We start from the raw sequence: 24306 nt of genomic DNA on the forward strand, positions 1-24306 counted from the left end.
ACATAGCTGGAGTATGGTTCTGGTTGTCACACTATAGGACAGAAAGTAATTGTGTGCTAGAGGAGATGCAGAAGAGGAGACAGTGAGGTCTGCAAATGCTGGAGATCAGAGTTGAGTGTATTGCTGGAAAAGCACAGGAAGTCAGGCAACATCCAAGGAGCAGGAAAATTGACGTTTTGAGCCGGAGCCCTTCATTAGGAAGTGCAGAAGAGGTTCACTGGGATGTCACATGGGTTGGAGCGTTTTGGCTATGAAGAGAGGCTGAATAGGCTTGCATTGCTTGCTTTAGAGCAGAGAAGGCTGAAGGAGGACTTGGGGTGTATAAAATTAAGAGGTGTGAAGAAGGTGTATAGGAAGCAGCTTTTCCCTTCTCCCATCAAAGGGTCAATAAACAGGGTTATAAGTTTTTAAGAGGGAAATTGAGAATTTTGATTTCACTTGGATGGTGGAAATCTGGAATGCACTGTCAGGAAGAGTAATAGTTATGTGAAAAAGCTCCCATCCTTTTTTGAAAACTACATGATTAGCATACGTAATCAAACCTCCACGTTATTGGAAACTTCAAGAGAAAAGGTAAACTAGGGAGTGTTTAACTTTTAAAGAGGTGGGAACAAGGTAATATCCTTTTGGGCTGAGGGGAATGTGGCGTGGATTTAAGACCTGTTGAGTTTGAAATCATACATGATTTGAGTCTTTGGATCAACTCTGAAATTCAGAAGCAAATATCCATTGTGTGCTCTGCTTTTTTTTTTTGCCTTTTTCTTCCAAACCTTTGATTTGAAAGATGTTTTGTTTTCTTGGCTAAAGTGTAAGATTTTTCTGCTGAAATTTGCAATTAGTATATGTCTGGAACAGTATACTGGAGTTGAAGTTTCCCAGAAGTGGTAACAGTTGGCACGTCAGTGAGGAATTAGTCATCTGAATTGTACAGCTGCATTAATCACTAGAGAGCAGCTATGGCATGATGTGTTTAGAAGCATTTCGGAAGATACAACTCAATTCTGTTGGCATTTTGCTAAATTTAAATCTGCCAAATGTTTTTAGTTATTCTTGATGTGAAAACAAACTTTTATTTCTCAGTAAGAATTGAGATTTTTTTTGATATCACTGTTAAATTGTCAGGATCTAATCATCTGAAGTTGTTTTTCTCTGCCTTTTTACTAGAAGCGCTCACTCTGCTTGGACAAGTTGACCTCTGAAGGCAATGTTACTTTAATGGCTTTTTTTTTCAGTGTACACCAACTTGACTTTGAACTGTAATGTGACTCATGAGTTTTCCTTGGCACTTGTTTTCTTATGGCCCCTGGCCCCTGGTCTCTGGAGGTGGTCAATTTTAGGACATTGTAATGGTTGCCTCCAAGTGCCTTTTATTCTTAAATCTATTCTGGCTCCAGAAGTTAGTTTGCACTAATTTGGTCATATCTGATATCTCCTGCCTTTTAACCTCAGTTGCTAGAAAATCTACTTTAATATGTCAGTGTAGTTATCTCTGTATCCTTGTTTCTTCTGTACTTTTTCCACCTCTCCTTCTATGTATGCACTTTGTTTTGCTGTTTGTCTAGTACCTTTTAAACCAAGCACCTGTGCAATTTTGAGTAAGGAATTGTCAGATGATTCTGATTCTGAAAATGGTTACCTTCTAAGCAAAGGTTAAAGTAGAGGGAAATGTTGTGTTTTCTCCTTTTTTTTTTTATATATAATATATATATATATATATATATAGATCCCCTAGCATGGGTATACTGAAGCACATTTAAGGTGCCATTACTGATAGCCACAATTTAAGCAAAGGCCAAGTGTTCAATAAGAGAGATTTTTAAAAAATCTCTTTTGCTTTGTACTGTAGCCTGCAACACAGACTCATCAAATGAATCACGAAGAGTGCTCTCGAATGCTTTTGTTTTTGTCCAACAGAATTCCCCAGATATAAATCACTGCTTAAAAATATCTGTGTGAAGTGCTTGGCTGTTTCCATGTGTGCTGTATAAATCAAAATTATTAATGTGATTTGAGTGATAGTGAGTATTGTAAATGTCACCTAAATAACAAGTCTTTATATACGGAATAACATTTTAAAATGTACAATTTGGGTCATCTTCTCACCTTTTTTTGTTTTTCAATGTGACAGGACTCCAGAAGTCAACAAATGTTACACATAGTGGGTGTTGATTCTCCTGCTCCAACTGGATGTGTTGCTATGGTTTTTTCCAGAAACATACTTTACGTTTTGTACTTTTTTTGGAAACTTTTTGTGAGTAATGACAAATTTGAACTTTTTGAGTTATACAGTTCCTTCAGCACAAAACACCATTTTATGCCTCTTTTAAAGATCTCCCATATGAACTATTCAAATTTTACACAAGTTCTAGGCCCTTGGATGGTGGAAAAAAAAAGTTGTGGAAGGCTGTAAAATGCTGAAAGAAAGGAGAGATTGGCAAACACTTCACCTTGAGCACTTTCCCTTGATTTCAGATTGATCAGTCGTATCTCTCGCTTATGACTGCCTTTTTTCTTTTTTGAATGTAGTTCCCTATTGAGAATTAATAGTCAGTGAATTTGTTTCCATATTCAGTTTTTTTTATAACTAAATTGTAAAAAGGGCGCTTTCTTGCGAACAATTAGCCATGAATAAAGCCCCGAATCCCACGATATCCTAAAGCATATTAAGGGGAAGAGAATAAGCAGCGAGTGCAGGGCCATTTCGGGACCAAGGAAGCAATTTGTACTTGAAGCCGGAGGGCATTGCGTTGAATGAGTACTCCGCATCTGTCTTCCCAGGCTGTTGGGGGAGACAATGGAGGAAATTACTGGGGCCCTGATCCAGCTGCTTCTACAAGGGGTAATTTAAATAAAGTAGAAAGGAGGCAATTTTGAGGGGATTTAAGGAAAACTACTTCCCACCAGAGGGAGGTAGGATCTGAACTGAACTGCTTGGGAGTGCAGTTGAGGTGGGAATACCTCTCCATCTGGGTTCTGCAGAGATCCATTTCCTCTGAATCCCTCGTCAGGTCCACACCCGGCAGCTTCCCTTACCACCAGAAGAGACGTAAAACCTGTGCCCAAACCTCCCCACTCTCCTCCATCTTTTCACATCCAGACATCTCATCTATTGTGTTCATTGCTCTTGATGTGGTCTCCTCTACATCGGGGAGATAGGATGCCATTTCAGGGAACATCTATGAGACACATGCACCAAACAAGCCCACCCACCCTGTGGCTGACCACTTTAACTCCCCCTCCCACTCTGCCAAGGACATGCAAGTGCTGGGCCGCCTCCACTGCTAGACTGACTGACTGACTGACTGACTGGAGGAAGAACACTACCTCATCTTCTGCCTTGGGATCCTTTTTTCAACTGCAATGGCATCAACATTGACTTCGCTAGTTTCCAAATCTCTCCTCTCCTCCTTTTCTTTTCCCACCCCCCCTGCCTTCCTCCTCCCAAATCCAGCCAATGCAACCTGTTTACCTTCCTTCCCACCTATCTGCTCCACCCTCCCTACTGACCTATCACAATCAACCCCCTCCACCTCCATCTACCTTTTGCCTTCCAGGCCACTTTCCCTTCAACTTCCCCCACCACCCCCCCCCCCCGCCCTGCCCCGCGCCGCCCCCGACACACACTTTCCTGATGAAGGGCTTATGCTCGATTTTCCTGCTCCCCAGATGCTGCCTGACCTGCTGTGCTTTTGCAGCGCCACACTTTCTTTCGACTCTGATCTCCAGCAACTGTAGTCCTATATATATTTGGCAGCATAGACTTGATGGGCTGAAGGGCCTTTTTTTAACTCTATGATTCCATGAATAACTTTTATTCCTTGTGCTGACCTGAACCTCCTGATCTGGGCCTCACTCAAGACTTGATGGTCAAGGAAGGTACATTGATCACATAACCAACCAGGTTTATTTATCAAATTGCAGTAACTTGCTCCCAACACATGCCAACCTGTGAGAATGAAAGATTCTTGTTTAGTCTTGTGATTGAAAATTTAGCCCCTTTACCATATCTATCCACAGTTCCAGATTATAACATGAATGCAAAACTGCAATTTTTTTTTACACCAGTTTGGAGTCAGAGTTCATCTGTGCCCTATAGCTCATTTGCATACTTGTTACAATTAGCTGTCTGCCCTTGTCTTGATTTGATCCATAATTCTTTACCATGTGATTCCTTCCTAAACCTTTTCATTAGTTCCTATTCCTAATGTATTCATTTCGATATTCTTTTCACTTGCAACTCTTCCAGTTTCTTTTTGCAGAGCTCATCAACTCTAAACTTCAGTAGGAATGGAAATGGCATGTTGAATTAGTCTCTATAACCTCCTCACATTCATACAAAAATCTCCTGAAGGATTACTTGTTTTGTTCTTTATTAGCCTCTTCTCACACCATGTTCTACGAATGATTTTTTTTCACAAGCTTGTTTGTTGTCTTTAATTATTTGTTTTGTTCCTGTCGTCTTGATTCATACCATTGTCCTGCTGTTATCTAGTGAAACAATTAGCACAGAGCACAAGTTAATTATCCTGAGCATGTAGAATCTCGATTTGGAGTCGCCGGTGTTGGACTGGGGTGTATAAAGTTTAAAAATCACAGCACCAGGTTATAGTCCAACAGGTTTAATTGGAAGCACTAGCTTTCGGAGCGCTCCGAAAGCTAGTGCTTCCAATTAAACCTGTTGGACTATAACCTGGTGCTGTGTGATTTTTAACTATGTAGAATCTTTTGTGCTGTATTTTGAACAATGTTGGCTTTAATGAAGGGTTATTCAACTTTTTTCACAGAAATTTTTTTTTAAGATTAGATTTACATTACAGTGTGGAAACAGGCCCTTCAGTCCAACAAGTCCACACCGACCCGCCGAAGCGCAACCCACCCATACCCCTACATTTACCCATTACCTGACACTACGGGCAATTTAGCATTGCCAATTCACCTGACCCTACACATCTTTGGACTGTGGGAGGAAACCGGAGCACCCGGAGGAAACCCACGCAGACACTGGGAGAACGTGCAAACTCCACACAGTCAGTCGCCTGAGGTGGGAACTGAACCTGGGTCTCAGCTGCTGTGAGGCAGCAGTGCTGACCACTGTGCCACCGTGCCGCCCACAAATGTGCTGCAAGGCAGGTGAAACAACTTTTAGGTATGACTTTAAAAGGGTTTGTGCAGGACATTTGTTTCCATAAATGTCTAATGCAACATTGTTAAAATTGAAAATGGAAGATAATAAACTAAAGCAAATAGTTGTAATTGTTTGCTGCCCTATCTACACTATCTAACATTATCACTAGCTCAAAGTTAACAATGCAAAACAGTGATTGTCTTTCCCTAAACATATTTTACAATTACACGCTTACACACTTGCCAGAAATGTATTAAACTTTGAATTACAGCTCTGTTTTTTGTTTGTATTTTTGAACTGTGCAGGCTAGCAGGCTGAGAATTGTTTTGTTACATTCAGGGAACAGACAATTCCAAGGGATTGTCACATTTAATTGTTCCAAAATATTAGTTACATTTGATTTTGAGTGAGTCCAGCCCATAATTGTATTTTGTTTGAAATCTGATATTGCAAAGGAGTTAACTTAGTCATCTTGTAGCTTGAAATTGTAATAGTAGATTTTATTGTTGCTTGTTCAAAATGATGGAATCTTGTGGGTTTGTTCTCTACCTGTAATTCATTTCATCTTTCCTTTTAAAGAAATTACTAGACCCTTGTCAGCATGCATTGTCAGTTTGGTGATCTGTTCCACAACAACAGTTAAGGCATTGCTACCATATCATTGTGCCATTTTAATGTACTAAAATAACTCTGTCTTCAGGAGCATTATAAAATAAAATCTGACTGGGTCACATATAATACTGCACAGGAACAGGCCCTTCAGCCCACTAAGCCTGTGCCAATTCCTAATTGTTATTTAGACCTGCCATTTATTGCCTTGCCCATCTCTCTGTTCACCTCCATTCATTTGTCTGTCAATATACTCCCTAAACATGGCCAATGTGCCTGCTTCTAGCATCTCCACTAGCAATATGTTCCAGGCACCCACCACCCTCTCTAAGACTTTCCTACACTTCTCCCCTAAACCTTCCCTCTTTTCCCCTTGAACATGTGTCCTTTGTTTTTTGGCTGACCTTCCCATCCTGGGGAAAAAGGGTGGATAGTCAGAGGCTATCAACGCCCCTCATAGAGGTCCACAAAATTAGGTTGCCCCAGAGCCTCTATTTTTCCCAGTGAAAACAATCTGAGCTTCTCCAACCTCTACTTCAGACCAGGCAACATCCTGGTAAACCTTCTCTGCACTATCTCCAAAGCATCCACAACCTTCTGGTAATATGGCAACCAGAACTGCATGCAATAATGCAAATGCGACCTAATTCCAGTCTGAGAGATATGAGACATTCGAATAAAACTTGTCAAAGAAAAAAGTTTTTGTCTAAACAATTTATTCGAAAAAGAAAAGTAAGTTAATGGGGAATGGGTCCCCACTGCTTGGGTCCCAGGCAGCTGAAAATAAGATAGCTGATGATAAAATAACTTTTAATCATGGCTTTAAGGCCAGAATTGAAGGAATGCAGGTATCCTGGATGGATATGATTTACAGAGGGAGGGTAGGTGATGGCCAGGAAGGGATTTTATATAAGAATGAGTATTTTCAAATCAATGCATTGCCTAACAAGGAGCTAAAGTAGTTAAGTGATTTTGGTGTGAGTATGACATGGGCAATGAGTTTTACATTGATTCATGCAAATTAATGAATCCATGTAAAATTCTCTAAATCCCACTTTTTAGAAATAGAACAGGTCTAACTCCACATTGGGGCACAGTCAGACCTCTCACCTTAATGCATTGTTTGAGCTGAGATGGCACCTATTGTTAGAAAAGATTGACCTTTTTTGAGAATGATATGTAGATCCCAGAACTTCTCTTAAATTACAAAGAACAGGAATCAACACATCCCATTCTAAAACATGGAAGACTTTATTGAAAATCGTTTAATGTATCTTCACATCTTCATGACACTGTACTCATTTGGCTATAAATTCTGTGTCTTATTATCTTATTCTCCATAACGACCTGAGGAAGCAGCAGTGCTTCGAAAGCTAGTGTTTCCAAATAAACCTGTTGGACTATAACCTGGTATTGTGATTTTTAACGTTGTCCATTCCAGTCCAACACCAGAACCTCCATGTTTTCAGGAGGTAACTGATTTCAGCCTATCATGAGCCTTTTCATAGGGGAAAAAAGAAGTCATTGCAGGCGGAGAAATGCTTAGAGCTCTATAGCATATTTAGTGCACTGGCCATATTTCATTATAAATACTAAGATTATTATACCCTATTTCTTGATAATCAAGCATTTTCTTTTTATTTTGGTGTAATTTTCCCAGACATTCATAAACATGTAACGTCTTCTGTTCACTACTAATATGCTGATTTAAAGTACCTCTAATTTCCTGTGAATTTCTGTTGGCTACTTATTTTTAAGCTGTTTCTAAGCGAATGATCAAGGTCACAGTTTCTTAAATGTACCAAAGAATTACATTTTTGAAAGCTGATTGAGGAACTGCTATTATTTTGTTTTTGGGCCCTTGAAACAGAAATTTTCTAAATAACTCAGCTGCTTTATAAGGGTTAGCACTGCTGCCTCAAAACACCAGGGATCCAGGTTTGATTCCACCCTTGGGCGACTGTCTGTCTGTGTGGAGTTTTCACGTTCCCCATGTCTGCGTTTTATTTTCTTCTGGGAGCTCCAGTTTCCTTCCACTGTTCAAAGATGTGCATGTTAAGTGGATTGGCCATGGTAAATTCTGTAGTATCCAGGAATGTGCAGGCTAGATGTGTTGGCTACGGGAAGTGTGGGGTTAGGGGAAAATAGGGCTGGATGCTTTTTAGGGTGGCACAGTGGCTCAGTAGTTAGCACTACTGCCTCATAGTGCTAGGGACCCGTGTTCGATTCTGGCGACTGCATGTCTGTGTGCAGTTTGTACATCCTCCCAGTGTCTGTGTGGGTTTCCTCCCACAATCCAAAGATGTGCAGGTTAGGTGAATTGGTCATGCTAAATTGCCTGAGTGTTTAGGGATGTGTAGGTTAGGTGTATTACTCTACATTTACCCTAGACTAATAGGGTAGGGGAATGGGTCTGAGTGGGATATTCTTCGGAGGGTTGGTGTGTACTTGGCCCAATGGCTTGTTACCACACTGTAGGAATTCTATTCTTTGTTTATTTCCAACATCTAAAAGAGATGTTGCTGTTAACTTATGAGTTTATAATACCCCTTTTTTTTAATCTTGAACAAGTAAGAGTTACTCAACTTTCGTTCATAAATTTGCTTGTTTTGAATCATTATTTTTTAAAAGATTACTTTTGGAGAGTGCTATGAAGATCTCCACCATCCCAATACATTTTGCAGACGCAATTAGTAAATTAAGTTTGAGTCATAAGGAAATATCAGGCCAAAAACTTGGTCAAGTGGTAAGGAATTAAGGCGCATCTCAAGGGGATGGTTAGTGTTTTTTTTTGGTACATTGCATTTCTATCACTCACTAATGTGCCTCCTGGCTTGCTACACCCTGAGGCACTCTCTGCAGAATTCATCTTGTAGCTATTTCAATAAAGATTTGTTACAAACATGACTTGTCCTGTGAGCTTTTAGCAGTTGGAGTTGTGATTGGTGTTGAATAGCTGTGCAGAAACACAGCTATTAAGAACAGAAGAATATTCTGAACTGCTAAAGACTGCAGGAGCTTCAGGGGAACGGGCGTGTGGGGGGAAGAGGGGAAACAGGCCACAGCTGAAAGCATTGGGAAAAACACAACAGCTACAAAGTTTCATCCCCCAGTGCCTGTAAAAAAAAATGTAAAGCTTATGTGAAGCAGAACTAAGTTTTCTGCACTCAAAAGCACTATTAGAAAATTGTGTAATTGGCTCAATTGACAAACCAGAGTAGCTACAGAGAGGCAGATTTTGTTTTGTCACATTTGGAAGAGACTTGTTTGTTCGGAAAGTGTATTCCACTAAAAACAGCAGAAATGTTGAAAGCCTTTGAAGTTCAAATGAATGTAACTTTTATGAACAGCATTTGTTCAAATTTAGGACATTAAAATGGACACTTTTAATCCATATGTGACTACATTAATATGACTTTCAGAAAACTGAATTTGCATAATTAGAGGTGATCTAATTAAAGACAGGATTGCTTTAAGCATAAGCAATTCGACAGTAAGAACATTGCTTCTGTCTAGGTCAATCACACTCCTGAAAGGAAAGTTTAGCCTCTCAGTAGACAATGAGATTATAAACCAACAGCTAGAATATACACATGCAGAATAGACCAAGCTTTGTTATGCTGATTTGATATTTCAGGCCCAAAGAGCAGGATGCAATAGCTGTGGAACACATCACACACAAAGGAAAATCAGAAACTGCCAACATTGGCTGTACAACATCGAGGTGTACAAGATAATGAGAGGCATAGATAGAGTTGATATCCAGAGACTTTTTTTCCCAGGGCAGAAATTGTTAACACGAGGGGTCATAGTTTTAAGCTGTTTGGGGAAAGTATATAGGGGATGTCAGAGGCGGGTTCTTTACACAGAGTTGTGAGAGCATGGAATGCATTGCCAACAGCAGTTGTGGAAGCGAGGTCATTGGGGATATTTTAAGAGACTGCTGGACATGCATATGGTCACAGAAATTTGAGAGTGCATACATGAGGATCAAGGGTCAGCACAACATTGTGGGCTGAAGGGCCTCTTCTGTGCTGTACTGTTGTGTTCTATTGGGAAGCAGTATTCTGACTGCAAGAAGCTGAATCATTTTATTATTTTGTCTAGAAGGAGGTGCAGATGGGCATTGGTGAGATATCCTGTGATTTTGTTTTTGATTTCTAGCAGGAGAAATTGATCATCCTCAATTTGTCAATTGGGTACATCCTATGAATGGAATATACAAGTCAGATTTCTGTCACTTTAGCAGGAATTATTTATGACAAATAGACTGTAACCGCTGGTAAATAACTCTCAATGTAATTTCTAGTTAAATCTCTTTCACTTCTTCTAACACTTGCGCGCACACACATGCTCTTGCACATGGACAAAAATCTTTATGGGCAAAAAAAAGTTGGGCAAAAAAAGGCAGCAGTCCTCTAGATTTTTCCCTTTTATTTTGCTTCCCAAGTCTTTCAGTCTGATCCTTTTTCCTCCAGAAATCTCTTGTTCCTTCATGGGCACAGAGTGATTCATGAACTTAGTCTTTGCCTTAATTGGTTAAAAGCGACAGCTTGCAGCAGCTGATGGTGAGGTGGGGGGGGTGGGAGAGGAAATACATCTTGCTTTCTTCACTCCTCTGCTCTTTCAGCAGTCCGAAGCCTGCTCCCAAGATTGTTCATTCACCCAGGAGCCAATCAAATTAGTTGCTGTCAGTCTGATGGCCTTTTGGCATTCACAAACCAATTAACAGCCTATTGCTGGCTGAGTCATATATTGGACATGCTCCCTGGTTCGAGCCTGTCTACAAAAACTTACCCTCATTTGAATAAAAACAGCAATATTAAAGGCCACTTACAGTGAGTTGTAGGGACATTTGATGTTTAATAGTTCAGCCATTTTTTTTATAATGAAAAGTACAGAAAAATAGAATCTCGACATTTTTTTATGTAAAGACAATGTGGAAACAGGCCATTCGGCCCAACAAGTCCACACCGACCCTCCGAAGAGCACCCCATCCCAGAGGATGATTTTGAGATCAAGGAATTGACAAATCAAGGCAATGTACGCTTAGTGAGCACTAGGTTTGCTGAATGATTGATTGGATTTTGGGCTTTGGTTTGAGTTGGCAAATGGGAAGAAGCTATGGATGCTTTGAAGGTAATTCTTTTTATTGGTACTCCGTTCTAGCTATGCACTTTATTGTTAAACTAAGATTTAATTTCCTAGTTAATGTTTGGATGAGTGAAACATTGATTTTTTTTTTCAAAGCATTTACTTTGGGCATAAACCTCTTTGCAGTCTAAACTCTTGGGGCATTGTGTTATTTATACAGAAGTCTGAAGGTCAACTTCTTACTTAGCAGAGCCAGAATAATTCTTGCTGAGTTCTTGAGGGATGTGTTTCCTTTCGTTTTGCTAAATAAATGGACAACAATATCTTCATGCAGTATTTCTATAAACTGCAAATCTAGGGTTGTGACATGGGTACCACAGCGATCTTTCAGGTTTCGATAACTGCAGGTATTTGAACTCCATGACAACCTTACACAAACATAGTAAGTTTTCATTGTAAATTCTTACAAAGTAAGATTTATGGTGTAATGTCTTGCAGAATATGCAAGTAACAAGTCCGTAAAGGGAATCCTATCCTCAAAGTAGTACAAAAGTTAACTTTCAAACACTGTACCAAATTTTGGTTGTCTTTTCTTTTCCCCTTTTTTTTTGTTCTCCCCTTTCTGGTCTGAATTAATGTACTGTGTCTCGCCACCAGTCTCCAGAGTGTGTAGTGCAGAGTTGTGTTCGTCTGGGTTGCAGGCTGTAAAAGAATGTATTGTCACTCAAAGAAAACTGATCTTGTGCCTCCTTTTGGCCTTAGGAAAGCCCACACATACCTACTGCTAGCTGACACATGTGATTAATGAAGGCTGTTCAGTTGGGATTCCATCAATAGATAACCTGATTGGATCAAGGCTTGGCTTGACCTTTTTTTAGCTGCAACAATTTACCACCTAATCAGAAAATACAACTGTGAAAGAATATTTCCTGACCCTTGTTTTTTCTCCCTCTTCTTCTTCTTTCCACCCCCCCCCCCCTTTCAAATGCACAGTTGAAAATAATTAAAATATTACATGTAGACTTATTTCCGCTTCTTCCCCCCCCCCCCCCCCCCCAAAACAGGAGCCAGCTTTCTATTTTCTTACTCTCCCATATTTTCTCTTCCCTATTCTTGTGGTTTGGTGAAAGTAATAATTTTTTGTGTGCATTGTATCAAAGTTGAACTAGTACTGCCAAGTCTCCATTTGACTGTGTGCAGATTGTTAATTATAATGAATGTAATATACTTTTTTAAAAAAACACTACATTTTAAGTTTTTGTTTAAAGCTTTACATGTGAATGTTTACATTCACTTAATGAGATTTGAGCATTGCTGATGTGGCCCGACGTTACTGCTCAATTGAAGTTTTACCAGAGAAGATGGTCTTCAGCTGTCGTCTTGAATGGCAGCAGTCTATGTGGTGTAAGTACATCTTGACAGCTGTTGGGAAAAATAAAAATTCAGGATTTGGACATAGCAACAATTAATATATAGGGATGTTTTGCTGTACATTTTGGGAGGTGAAGCATAAACTGAACCATCAGTTAGCAGAGCACCTACATTCTCTCTCTGCAAAAATGACCCTTAACTTGCCTGCCACTTCTTCACCCCATTTGTTGTTCTCGGCCAACATCATCTGTCTCCGAATTGCTCCAGTGAAGCTGGAACAATAACATTTCATTTTCTGCTTGAGAACCCTGTGTAATCTTAAGACTCCCTCAATGCCAAGCCTGATTAATTTTAGGGCCTGATCACGCTCTCCTATTTCCTTACCCCCAACCCCTATATGTTAGAAATATAAACAGAAATAGCTGGAAAAGCTTAGTAATTCTGGCAGCATCTCTGGAGAGGACACAGAACAATACAGCATTACAGGCCCTTCGGCCATTTATGTTGCACTGACCTGTAAAGCTAATCTGAAGCCCATCCAACCTAAACGATTCCACTATCGTCCAGATGTTTATCCAATGACCATTTAAATGCCCTTAAAGTTTGCGAGACTACTACTGTTGCAGACAGGGCATTCCACACCCCAATACTTTCACCCCTCAATTTAAAACTGTCCCGTCGTGCTGGCCATCACCATCTGAGGAAAAGGGCTCTCACTGTCCACCCTATCTAACCCTCTGAATCAAGTCCGAGTTAATGTTTAATGCCAGACCCAAAATGGTTGGTTTCTGGTATCTGCAGTTCTCTGGGTTTTTATTTAGTACCCTGTTTACCAGACCTTTCTTTATTTTGTTATCACATGGGCTGCTACCTCAAAACCCATTGTCAGCTATGAATGGTCCCCATTAGTAGCTATTAATTTGTCCCCAAGCTGACATTGGAATCACAGAACCTCTATAGTATGGAAACAGGCCCTTCCACCCACTAACTGCACACCAACCCTCTGAAGAGTAACCCACCCAGACCCATTTCCCTACCCTATTACTCTACATTTACCCTGATTAACGCACTGAATCCACACATCCCTGAACACTATGGGCAATTTAGCATGGCCAATTCTCCTAACCTGCATGTATTTGGACTGAGGGAGGATAACTGTTTTCTGTCCTCAGATGCTGCCAAACCTACTGAACTTTTCCCAGCAATTTCTGTTTTTGTTTCACCTTGAAGCATAGTTGAATCTGTGAGCTGTGGCTGTACAGCATGCATTTCATTAATAGAGAGAGGCAGGGTGTTGGAGGATAACTGCTTGGATAATAACATCCAGGGTGGGACAGGAAGGGACAGAGTGTTTGAACATAGAAAAACAATAGGACTGGTAAATCTGGTTAAAAGGTAAAATTTTAATGGCTCTTTTAAACGCATGTAGAATTTGGAAGGAAACAAATTAATAGCACAAATAATGGTTAATGGATATGATCTTAGCTGTTTTGGAGATGTTGCTACATAGAGATCGAGGCTGGGAAATAAATGTTCCAGCGTATGTGAATTTTTGAAAACAAAGATGATCACTTGTTCACTAACGGGTTGCTTACTAAGTTGAATCTGGGTATGGAGTGATTTTCTTTATAAGGTAGGTTGAGTCTGTTATCACTGGAGTTTTGAATGAGGGTGACCTTATTGAAACATACAGGATCTCGAAGGGGCCTGGCATGTTTCCCATTCAGAATCTAGAACCAGAGGGCAGAATCTGAGAGGAAGGGGTTGCTCATCTGTGGAACTCTTTATTGCAGAGAAGTGGACAGACTGAGCCATTTTGACTATGTTCAAGGCTGAGATAGCTGATTTTATTTTTTGAATCCAGTACAGGAATAAAGGCTTATGGACGTACGGCGTAAATGTCAAATCTCCGGTGATCTCACTGAATGGGGAAAGCACTCAACAGGCTGAATAGCCTCCTTCTATTCATGTGCCTTATGGTCTAGGATCCAACCAATGGACCTGTAGCTTTTGAGCATTTTTTTTAGTGAGTTGGAGTAGCACCACTGTTGCATTTTTTAAAAGTTCCAAACTCCAGCACATCAAGGTTATTTTAAAATCTTCTACAATAATAGAATTGTTTGGACAGCTCTCAGCTGGGGATTGTGCATTTTCCGTGAATTTATTTGTGTGATGCTAATGGTTAGATAAATAGTTTAAAAACAACACCAGTGGAAATTGTTGATTCAGCAAATTGTTGTTTCATTCTGCTGTTCAATGAAAGGCAAGCACAAGCAAAAAGCCAGTTTGCCCATTTTAACAAGTCACAATGTACTTTATATTGTTCAGCTATCTGAGCTCTAGGCAACGCTTCTCACATTACCAACTTTGTTTCCTAAACATAGACTTGTTGATTTTCTTTTTGAGCAGATGTGAGATTTATGGCATGATCTTGTTAATTGCAACTATACTGACACTTTTTTTGCAGTTCTTTCTGGTCCACCAGCCTTTCCTTATGGTGCTGGAACTTTGATCGGAAGGTTGTCAGTCATTGAAGTAGAACCAAACGGGACTTAATAAATCTTTATAGTTTCAATCATGTTGGTGTTGCAAAAATCTTGCAATCCAACCCATGTACAGTCTCACCTTCTCCACTTCTGATTTCAAAGGAACTTTTGGTTTATATTTCTGGAATGTTTCGATCCTTTCTGAATTCCTCTGATCTGCTTACCTTTTTTTTTGGTTGCGATGTATTAGAATCACAGAATCCCTGAAGTGTGGAAAGTGGCCATTTGGTCTGTTGAGTCTGCACCAACCTTCTGGAGAACATCTCACCCAGACCAAGCCTGTACATCCCTGGACACTGCGGAGAATTTAGTATGGCCAATCCATCTATTCTGCGCATCTTTGGACTGTTGGAGGGGGAAACTAGAGTAGCTGGCAGAAAACCCATGCAGATGTGGGAAGCAAACTCCACGCAGTCACCTAAGGGTGGTATCAAGCCTGGGTCACTGCTGTCCTAATATTGTCTATGATATTTTTGTGAGAAATGAGGAAGAGACAGATTTTATTAAATTTTCAATGAGAATTTATCAAAGTTGACTTGTCACTTTTTTTTCCCCTAAAAGTCACTTTTTTGCTAATATGGCAAAGGTACCAAGTTACAAAATCTTAGATACAAAGTAGAAAGATAAAGAAATAAAATTTTGAAAGTTAAACATTACAGTCCATCTTAGTACAAAGTAGAAAAATTAAAGGATAAGGGAGATGTTTCAGACTGGCTGATATGATAGTGGGGGGGATGGTCATGGCAGTGAATGTTATGCAAGAGAACATTTTTTTAGGTCTTTGTGCGCTTGAGAGGTCAAATAGTGACCTACCTTTTGCTTGTAATTGAGGCATTTATACATGCAAGGAGTCAACTGGTTCCTGGAAGCCAATTCTACTGTGGCCCAAGCAAATAATCGCACTGTTAACCTCAGACACATTTACAATGGATAATTAAATATTTCAAGTACCGACCATCTTTTAAAATGGATGAGAACAATGGGCAAAAACGGAGGAACTCTGGCAACAAACACCTGACCATCTGGTATGCCAAAATATGTGCTATTTGGATACATTTTCAAATTTTGATTCTTTTCATGGAGATCTGGTTGCCTCTGACTAGGACAACATTCATTTGTCTATTCCTGAGGACATATTGGTGAAGTGTCTTGAACTGCTATAGTACTTGGCCTAGGAACATCCATTGAAGTGCTAGGTTGACCCAGGAATTTTGCCTAGCAACAGTGGAAGAGTGTTTTTTTGATTCTAAGTCAAGGTAATATCTCTGTCTTGGAGGTAGTGGTGTTCCCAGGCATTTTCTGTACTTCTGGTGTCATTTTGAAGGAGGGCTGCAAACCTTGCAGAGATGTGCTTGCTTCATCTTGAATACTATTGCAGAATAAAGAGGATTCCAGATGGAGGAGAATGAATGCACTGGTCCAGTGTGTCCAGTTGATGGAAACCTTTAGTAGAAGGGAAGGAATATAATGACATGGACATCCTGAGGAAGTGATGGATGTGGGCACAGATACATTAAACAGACACTTTTTGGACAAGTACATAATTAGGAAAGATTTGGAGGAATATGGAGCCGGCAAGTGGTACTAGTTTAGTTGGGATTAAGTTCATTCACTGGTTGGACCATAGGGTCTGTTTCCCTGTTCTGACTCAAATGTAGTTCCTATCACCAAAACTTTTGTTTTGCTGGTATTTTGAGGATGCCCAAAAGCTCAAAGGTTCATCTCATGCTGAATCTTTCTAACAGCTGTTACAAATGAAACCGACCTGCTGCAGAAACTTAGAAGGACTGGAAACATCTATGCAGAGATGCTACAAGATTTTGGAATCTGATATGGCTGTTCAGAATAGTTTTGAAGTAAGACAAAGTCCTATCAGTCTCAGTGTTAACTTTGTTTCCCTCGCCATTTTTTTTCTCCAGCACTTTATTTTTATTTCAGATTTCAGCATTTCAGTGTTTTGATGTTATTACAAATGCAGTCCTCAAGTCGGTAAGTTGATTTGTGAAATGCAATTGATGCCAAGTAATTGATTTTGAGAATGACATTTATGTGCCTTTTTGATAAACTTTTGTAGTCTTCCCTTTTGCATCATTAATTGACTAGTGGCCATGTAGGTCTTGTCCATTGAATACTTTTGAAGTGGAAATAGATGTTTCTGTCTCATTAGTTAAGATCCTATGGAGATAGACAGGAATATGGATTTCAGATCATGATCTTATTTAGTGGTGGAGCAAGATAAGAGCTAAATAGCCTACTTCTGTTTCTAATTTGTATGTCTCTTCTGTCATTTGTGACTTTTAACATCTGCTGGAGCTTGCGAAGGATTGATCTCATCCATCTATATGGGTTTTCCTCAGCTGTCTGTATTGCCAATGCCTGTTCATGTTCAAGTTGGTTTGCTAATTTTTGGTGGAGTTAGTTGTGAATCACCCAATGTCTGTACTGCTGATACAGCATGCCCTGTGGTCCAAAGTATGAGGTACTTCTGAGGAATCATTCTTAGAATGAAGATTGAGTGACAAGAAGATTCTGAATTTGACATGGTAAAGTCACAACAGCCTCACTTTAACATTTCATTGTTTAGCAGTTGATGAAATCATGTCTACCGGATATTTTTAATTTTAAGAGTTTCACCCTTCTGATGGGGAGACAGGAAAATGTGTCATTTGCTGTGACCTGGACTATTTGTCACCTATGTTTTCCATTTTTTGCCTGTTCCCCTTCATTTGCCGTGCTTTCAGCATGTCTGGGAGATAAAACAGTTCAGTGACTTGGAGGTCAGGTATTCATTTGATATCTTCAGTGTATTCCTGTGAAGGTGAATGAGACAGATACATCACGTTGACAATCATTGTGCAATCATGCATGATTTAAATGGAGGAAAGTGTTTTTCATTTATGGAATGTTGGCCTTGCTGACTCTGCCAGTATGTATTGAGGCTCCCCCTTGGCTCACAGCCTCATTCCTGATTAAAGGCTTTTGCCCGAAATGCCGATTCTCATGCTCCTTTGATGCTGCCTGACGTGCTGTGCTTTTCCAGCACCGCACTCTCGACTCTAATCTCCAGCATCTGCAGTCCTCACTTTCATTTGCCAGTATGTATTGCCCATTCCTATATATGTATGACTAGCTGTGGCCAACATTTGACTGGGCATAAGGAGTGATGTGATGGAGAAATCTTGAATGGCCTGACTAAAGTAGGGGACTGTTAACCCACAGCATGTAAATTAATCAGCAAATATATTCTCTCTTGCTCTCCCTTGCTGAGTATGAGCTGATTTAGACCATGTACCAGTACTAGGTGCAATGCTGCTCTTCTCAACTACCTACTTACTGTTTCCAACCACACTTTTTTTTTTGGGAAGCACAGAAACTTTTATCCCTTCAGCAAATGGAGAAAAAATGTGTTTATTGCAAACATTGAGTAATTCCATGGATGCTTAATAATTGCGAGTTGCTCTTTCTCTTTGACCATCCAATTATAGATACCTTGTTTTGGACCTTCCATTCTATTTCTGTTACAAATCATTGCAATATGCACACTTGCTTGGCTTGGAGAATCAAAGCTGGGAAATCTGATTTGAATCACCTGAATTAAGCTGAAAGCAAAGAATGTGTCAGCTTGATTTCTGTATTTTTCATGCAATTCAGCCCCTTGCTTGGAAGCTGCCTTCTAATTAATATGGGGTCTTAATTTTGTTTTTGGTTGGAAGATTTTGAGGAGTTAAGTTTACTTTGAAATACACCAGCTCTGATAACTGTAAATTTAACTTCCACAGAGTTCCAGCTGTTTGCTTTGATTAGCGGTTTGGTGAACCAGTTGCAATTTTTCTGATGTTAGATTAATTTTTTAAAATGTTGAATTCCAAACCCCAGCTTTTAAACTTTGCAAATGAAGGCTGACAAGTATCGGTTTTGCAAGTTATTTTTACTTTGACCTAATTCGAGGAGATCTCATAGTTGAGTAGCAACTTGCCAGAACTTTGGCTGTTGCGATGGACTTTGAGTAATGAACTTTTTGGCTAAACAAAACTGCAGTGGAGAAGAATATTTAAAATTGAGAAGGTTTGGAAATTAAGAATTTCAAAAACATAGGATTTAAAATAATTCATTTTAGCCTTGTTATGTTGTAAGTATAATGTGAAACAGTTTCTGCTTAATCTCCTTCAGTGCATTTGTCAAAGGGCTGATCAGTGAGGCCTGATACCACAGTGATAAAAAGAAGTACACTTTTAAACTTGGCTGCATAGTACCTGTTTCCCATCTGCTGCTTGCTTTATAATCTAACTAAACTAAATGATGTGATGAAGGTTCATGATTTCCTTTTATTTGGAACTTGGGTGCTAAAGTGGATAGAACCATGTATAAGTTTTTAATTTGAATTTATTGTGTGTTAGAACGAGTGGGACATAGTTTTAGTTTCATTTTATTTTAGTTCTGAGAGCACTGGGTTGTTTAGAATTTAATTTACATGAATTTTAATGAGGTATTGGAAAGAAATCCTTTAGATGAAATATTCAGTGTTTTTTTTATAAATCAAGGGTAGAAAAGGGTTGGATGGTGGGAAATGAGTTCTTGCCTAACAACAAAGTGTCTTATGACAAAGCAATTTTTTAATTAATAAATAATCACCAAGAATTCTAGTGAGTATGCCAGTTTCTTTCACAGAAGCAAGTCATTCAGGAGGGAAAAGCCATTAACATGTAATTGGTATCGTTTAGCAGTTTGCAAAATAGTTGTCAGGGGGAAAAAAGCGACTCCTGAGTGGCTTATAAGTTAGGAAGAGAAGTTCCAGAACAAGGTGGCTTTAGGTGTTTTAAAGCAAGACATCCTTTCGAGACTTTTGATTGACTTTAAGTACCAAATAAGCTGCGTTAGCAGTTTGTTTAAGAATCTTGTTAACAACATTAGCGAAAGAAGGTACTGTCAAGTGAATATAAAACTTTTCTGGAAAGAAGCCAAGTACAGTTATGCCCACTGAACCAGGAACTCCTCTCTCGCTCTGTTTATTTTCATTGTGTGAGTGTTACATAGCTTCAAGAAAAGCCTTTTTTTCTTATTTCTGGTTTTTAGAAGTCTTAGGTGAAACTGTAAAATAGTTGCTCTGAAAGAAGTATGATGGAGTTAGTTAGTTAGTTTGTTTTTTCAGAACTGTTAAGAAAATGGTTTTCCTGGTGTACTCTTTTAAAGTTCCAAATCAGAAAGCATTTACTTTTAAACAGCAATTGTGTTCTGGGAAGCTGAGGAAATCTAAGTTCACAAACACAAACAAATTGCTGGAAAAACTCCAATCTAACAGCATCTGTGGAGCAAAGTTGGAGTTGATCTTTTGGGCCCAGTGACCCTCCTTGAAGTCTAAGTTTGGTTGTATAAAGACGCAACAAAGCAGTATCATCAGATTCTGAAGACCGGAAGTTGAAGCACTATTGAATTTTAAACCAGATAGATGTGTTAGAGAAGAAATTCTCTGGTGTAGGACTGTATTGTCGTGTGTGTGTTGTGTAGTTCAGCTTATCTATCTTCTCTTTTCTTCTGAGTAATAAAATTGGTTCATTGTTAAACTAAATCCACAGTGGTGTCTGGTTGTGCTTTCAATGAAAGACCACCTCCTAAAACAACAAAAGATCTAGCAAGCAACATGAGAGTCTGGAATCTGACTGGTCCAGTAATAACATCAACTAGGCTTATAACTTTACCAATATAACATCAATTGACTGTACTGTACTTTGTAACTTCTCTATTGCTGCTGTTTTGACTTGAGTTCTACTGACTTGAATTTTGTATCTAGTAAATTTTAACTTTTCTGTCAATAGCAAGGCAGTTATTGCATTAGAAAAATAATTCTTCCTGCTGTTTTGTGTATAATATAGGGCAATTATTATAGTTCTTGATGAACCACCTAACACTCTCTCTTTCCTGAAAGAAGCTGCTACTTAAACCTTGTCACATGACTCCCAATGACGTGTGAAATATTTGATGTCAAATATGCATAACTGCAAATTTAAAGAATTATTGCAATAAAGTTTTCACCAAAGACGTAAACAGAACTTAATCAAAACTTCTCACTCTGGGAAAGCTGTCCATATATAAAGACAGGCCAAGAATATGAATATAACCTCTGTCAGGTGTCTGGCCTTGTGCCTTGCTTATGGACATGACAAATGAAAGAATCTAGTTGGATCTCGCCCAAGTTTTTAAAAAGGAAGCTTCTATCTCCGGTTCAATATTTTACAAAATGTAAATGCTGTTAAATGTTTGAACCTGAAATCTGCCTTTTTTTATAATTTTAGGAAGCTTCTCTCTCAGACTCTAGTTGCTCTTAGACTCAAAATTCTTGTATAGAATTCCAGTTTTGCTGCAAAATTTACAGTGAATTATAAACATTTCAGTGACGCTAGGCTTGTGTTGGTGGTATGTTGATTTGAGTTACACTGTGCAGAAACTCCCAAAGAGTAGATTTATCACCATCTTTTAGCAATAGAATAGATATATTTCTTTTCACTTCATGCAAAAGACTTTCTAAAACAATTACATCTACACCTAGTGGGTCAATTTTTGGCACAATTAATCACTTTTTTTTTTGAATGATCAGTTGTGGCAAATAAAGTAATTAGAGATGTACAGCATGGAAACTGACTCTTTGGTCCAACCTGTCCATGCCAACCAGATATCCCAACCCAATCTAGTTCCACCTGCCAACACCCGGCCCATATCTCTCTCCAAACCCTTCATAATCATACACTCCTCCAAATTCTTTTTAAATGTTGCAATTATGCCAGCCTCCACCACTTCCTCTGGCAGCTCATTCCATACACGTACCACCCTTGGTGTGAAAAAGTTGCCCCTTAGGTCTCTTTTATATCTTTCCCCTCTCACCCTAAACCTATGCCCTCTAGTTCTGGACTCCCCCTTTTATCTATTTTCTTTCCCATTATGAATCAATTCCACATCCCCTTCACTTCTTTGTCATCACATGGCTCTTGCAGTCCTCATCCTGGTTTTGCTCCACATCCATTTCTGCAATCCCATTCCATTTGGTCATAGGAGTAATCTGTCCAATCACTTTGTAGCTGGACTCTTCTTCTCTTCCATTGTGTTTGTTCTCATCTAACTATGCTGTTGTTACTAACCATCGATAGCTGCAAGTGCATCAACTGGTCCAGTTCTTGTTTCTTGTAGCAGACACTAAGCACCAACTAAACTGGATAGGGTGAATAGTCAAGGTTTTTCCCCCAGGTTAGGGGAATCCAAAATTAGAAGGCATAGGTTTAAGGTGAGAGGTGAAAGATTTAAAAGGGATCAAAAGGGCAACTTTTTCAGAGTGGTGTGTCTGTGGAACAATCTGTCAGCGGAAGTAGTGGAGCTGGTACAATTAAAACATGTAAAAGACATCTAGACAAGTACATAAATAGTATGGGTTTAGAGGGATATGGGCCAAGTGCTGACAAGTGGGATTAGATTGGTTTGGGGTATCCAGTCAGCATGGATAAGTTGGAGCAAAGGGTCTGTTTCCATTCTGTACATCTCTATGATGCTATAAACCCACCAACAGATGTACTCCTTAAACTGATCCTTCCAAACAGTTTCTGTATGTGCAGACTGAGTGTAATGCTGGATCTGTGTAATTTAATAAAGTCACACCTTCTAAATTTTAGATTTTCCTTTTGTTGAAGGTTACCCCTGGAAGTAAGGCATCCTCTGCTAATCTTTGTCCTGGTGATGTTATTGTGGCTATTAATGAAGACAGTACTGAGAATATGAACCATCTGGATGCTCAAAACAAGATCAAGGCCTGCACAGATCAGCTCACTCTCTCTATTAACAGGTCAGTACTGTCGTCCACATAAATAAATTATTTTTGAAAGCACAAGTAAAGTCAACCTGTATGTGAAGTGCTCTCAGCAGGAGCAAAAGTTCAAAGTTTGGTAGAAGATTTGTAGCTCAGGTGCTCGTTGTTGTGGTTCTGTTCGCCGAGCTGGGAATTTGTCTTGCAAGACAAATTTCCAGCTCGGCGAACAGAACCACAACAAGGAGCAAAAGCATCAAACATAAACTTTTAAAAAGACAATCCTTTTTTTGTTTTGCAGCTGTTGCCAATGAATTCTCCAACTGCACTTGTTTCAATCATTTTTTTCTTCCTTTTTTTTTTTGGATATATTTTGCAGTGAATTGTTCTGCCCCACTGGCAAAATTGTGTACTACTGATTTACCACAGTTTGAACCTCCATTGGCATTGGAAAGAATACTGTGAATTTTTGGGTAAATTTAATATCTTTTAGGAGCAAGATGGGGTACACAAAACATTGGAAACTGGCATGAAGAGGTGGAGGCAGGAAAAAGCACACACAGATGCTGTCATTGCAATTCTCTCTGCATAGATTGTTAGTCTCTAGAAACTCCACGAATGTTCTGGGAACAGAGTTCAAATCCCAACATAGTGAAATTTTGAATTTGATTAAAACTTTGTGATTAATGAAACCATTGTCGATAGTCAGCAACACCCATGTGGTTCACTAATGGCCTTCTGCCATCCTCACCTGGTCATACCTACTTGTGACTCCAGACCCACTTCAGTGTAGTCAACTCTCAACCATCCCCTGAAATGGCCAAGCTCACCACTCTGTCGTATCAATTGCTATGAAATTTCAACAAAAATGAAACCAGATGGACCACCTGACATCAAATTGGCACCAGAAATGACAACAGCAGAAATGGCTCTGTCGACCTTGCAAAGTGCTCCTTACTAACATCTGGGAGTCAGTGCCAAAGTTGAGAGAGCTGTCTCAGTAGTCGAGCAATAGCCTGAAATTGTCTGTAAGTTCTGATTCTGTAAGTATGACTGTCCAAGACACCGCCATGACCATTCCTGGATATGACCTGTCCCACTGGCAGGACAGGCTCAGCAGAGGTGGCAGCACATTGGAATATAGTTAGGAGGGAGTTGAATTGCAATTCCTCGGCGTTGACTCTGGATCCCATGGAGTCAAGCAAAAATGGATTGTCTTTTTAAAGTTTGTTACTTTTGTCCCTGCTGAGAACATGTCACATGCAGGTTGACCTTTTAAATGTGGAGGAGGGAACCTCCTGATGTTTGCCACCTACCATCCTTAGCTGATGAATCACTACTGCTCAGTGTTGAACAACCCTTGGAGGAAGCAGGGCAGTTGACAAGGATGCAAAATATACGCTGGATGTGGGACTTCAATGTCCACCACCATGAGTGGCTTAGCAGTAGCACTTCTGATTTGAGCTGGTCAGGTCCTAAAGGACTCTGCTTTTAGACTGGGTCTGAGGCAAGTGGTGAGGAAACCCTCTGAGGTGGGGGAAACATACTCTATCCACGTTCAGTCTGCCAGCTGAAGATGCTTGTGTCCATGACTAGCGTGGTCAGAATGACCACTGCACAGCCCTTTTGTGGAGACAATCCCATCTACATATAGAATAATGTCAATCATGCTGTGTGGCACTATCACTGTGGTAAATGGGAGAAACTTCAAATATATCTAATAACTCAAGACTCCACGAAATACTGTGGGTCATCAACAGCAGCAGAATCATACT

General features: G+C 39.6%; 1 protein-coding gene across 1 annotated transcript in view; it reads left to right on the forward strand.

The window, feature by feature from the left end:
* Positions 1-24306, forward strand: part of LOC140491996 (PDZ and LIM domain protein 4-like) — a 125722-nt gene that overhangs the window by 20625 nt on the left and 80791 nt on the right. The window contains exon 2 of the mRNA XM_072590570.1: positions 22419-22570. Coding sequence (XP_072446671.1) covers positions 22419-22570 — 152 coding nt within the window. The remainder of the gene's footprint in view (positions 1-22418; positions 22571-24306) is intronic.

This window comes from Chiloscyllium punctatum, chromosome 20, assembly GCF_047496795.1.
Source record: "Chiloscyllium punctatum isolate Juve2018m chromosome 20, sChiPun1.3, whole genome shotgun sequence".
NCBI lineage: Eukaryota > Metazoa > Chordata > Chondrichthyes > Orectolobiformes > Hemiscylliidae > Chiloscyllium > Chiloscyllium punctatum.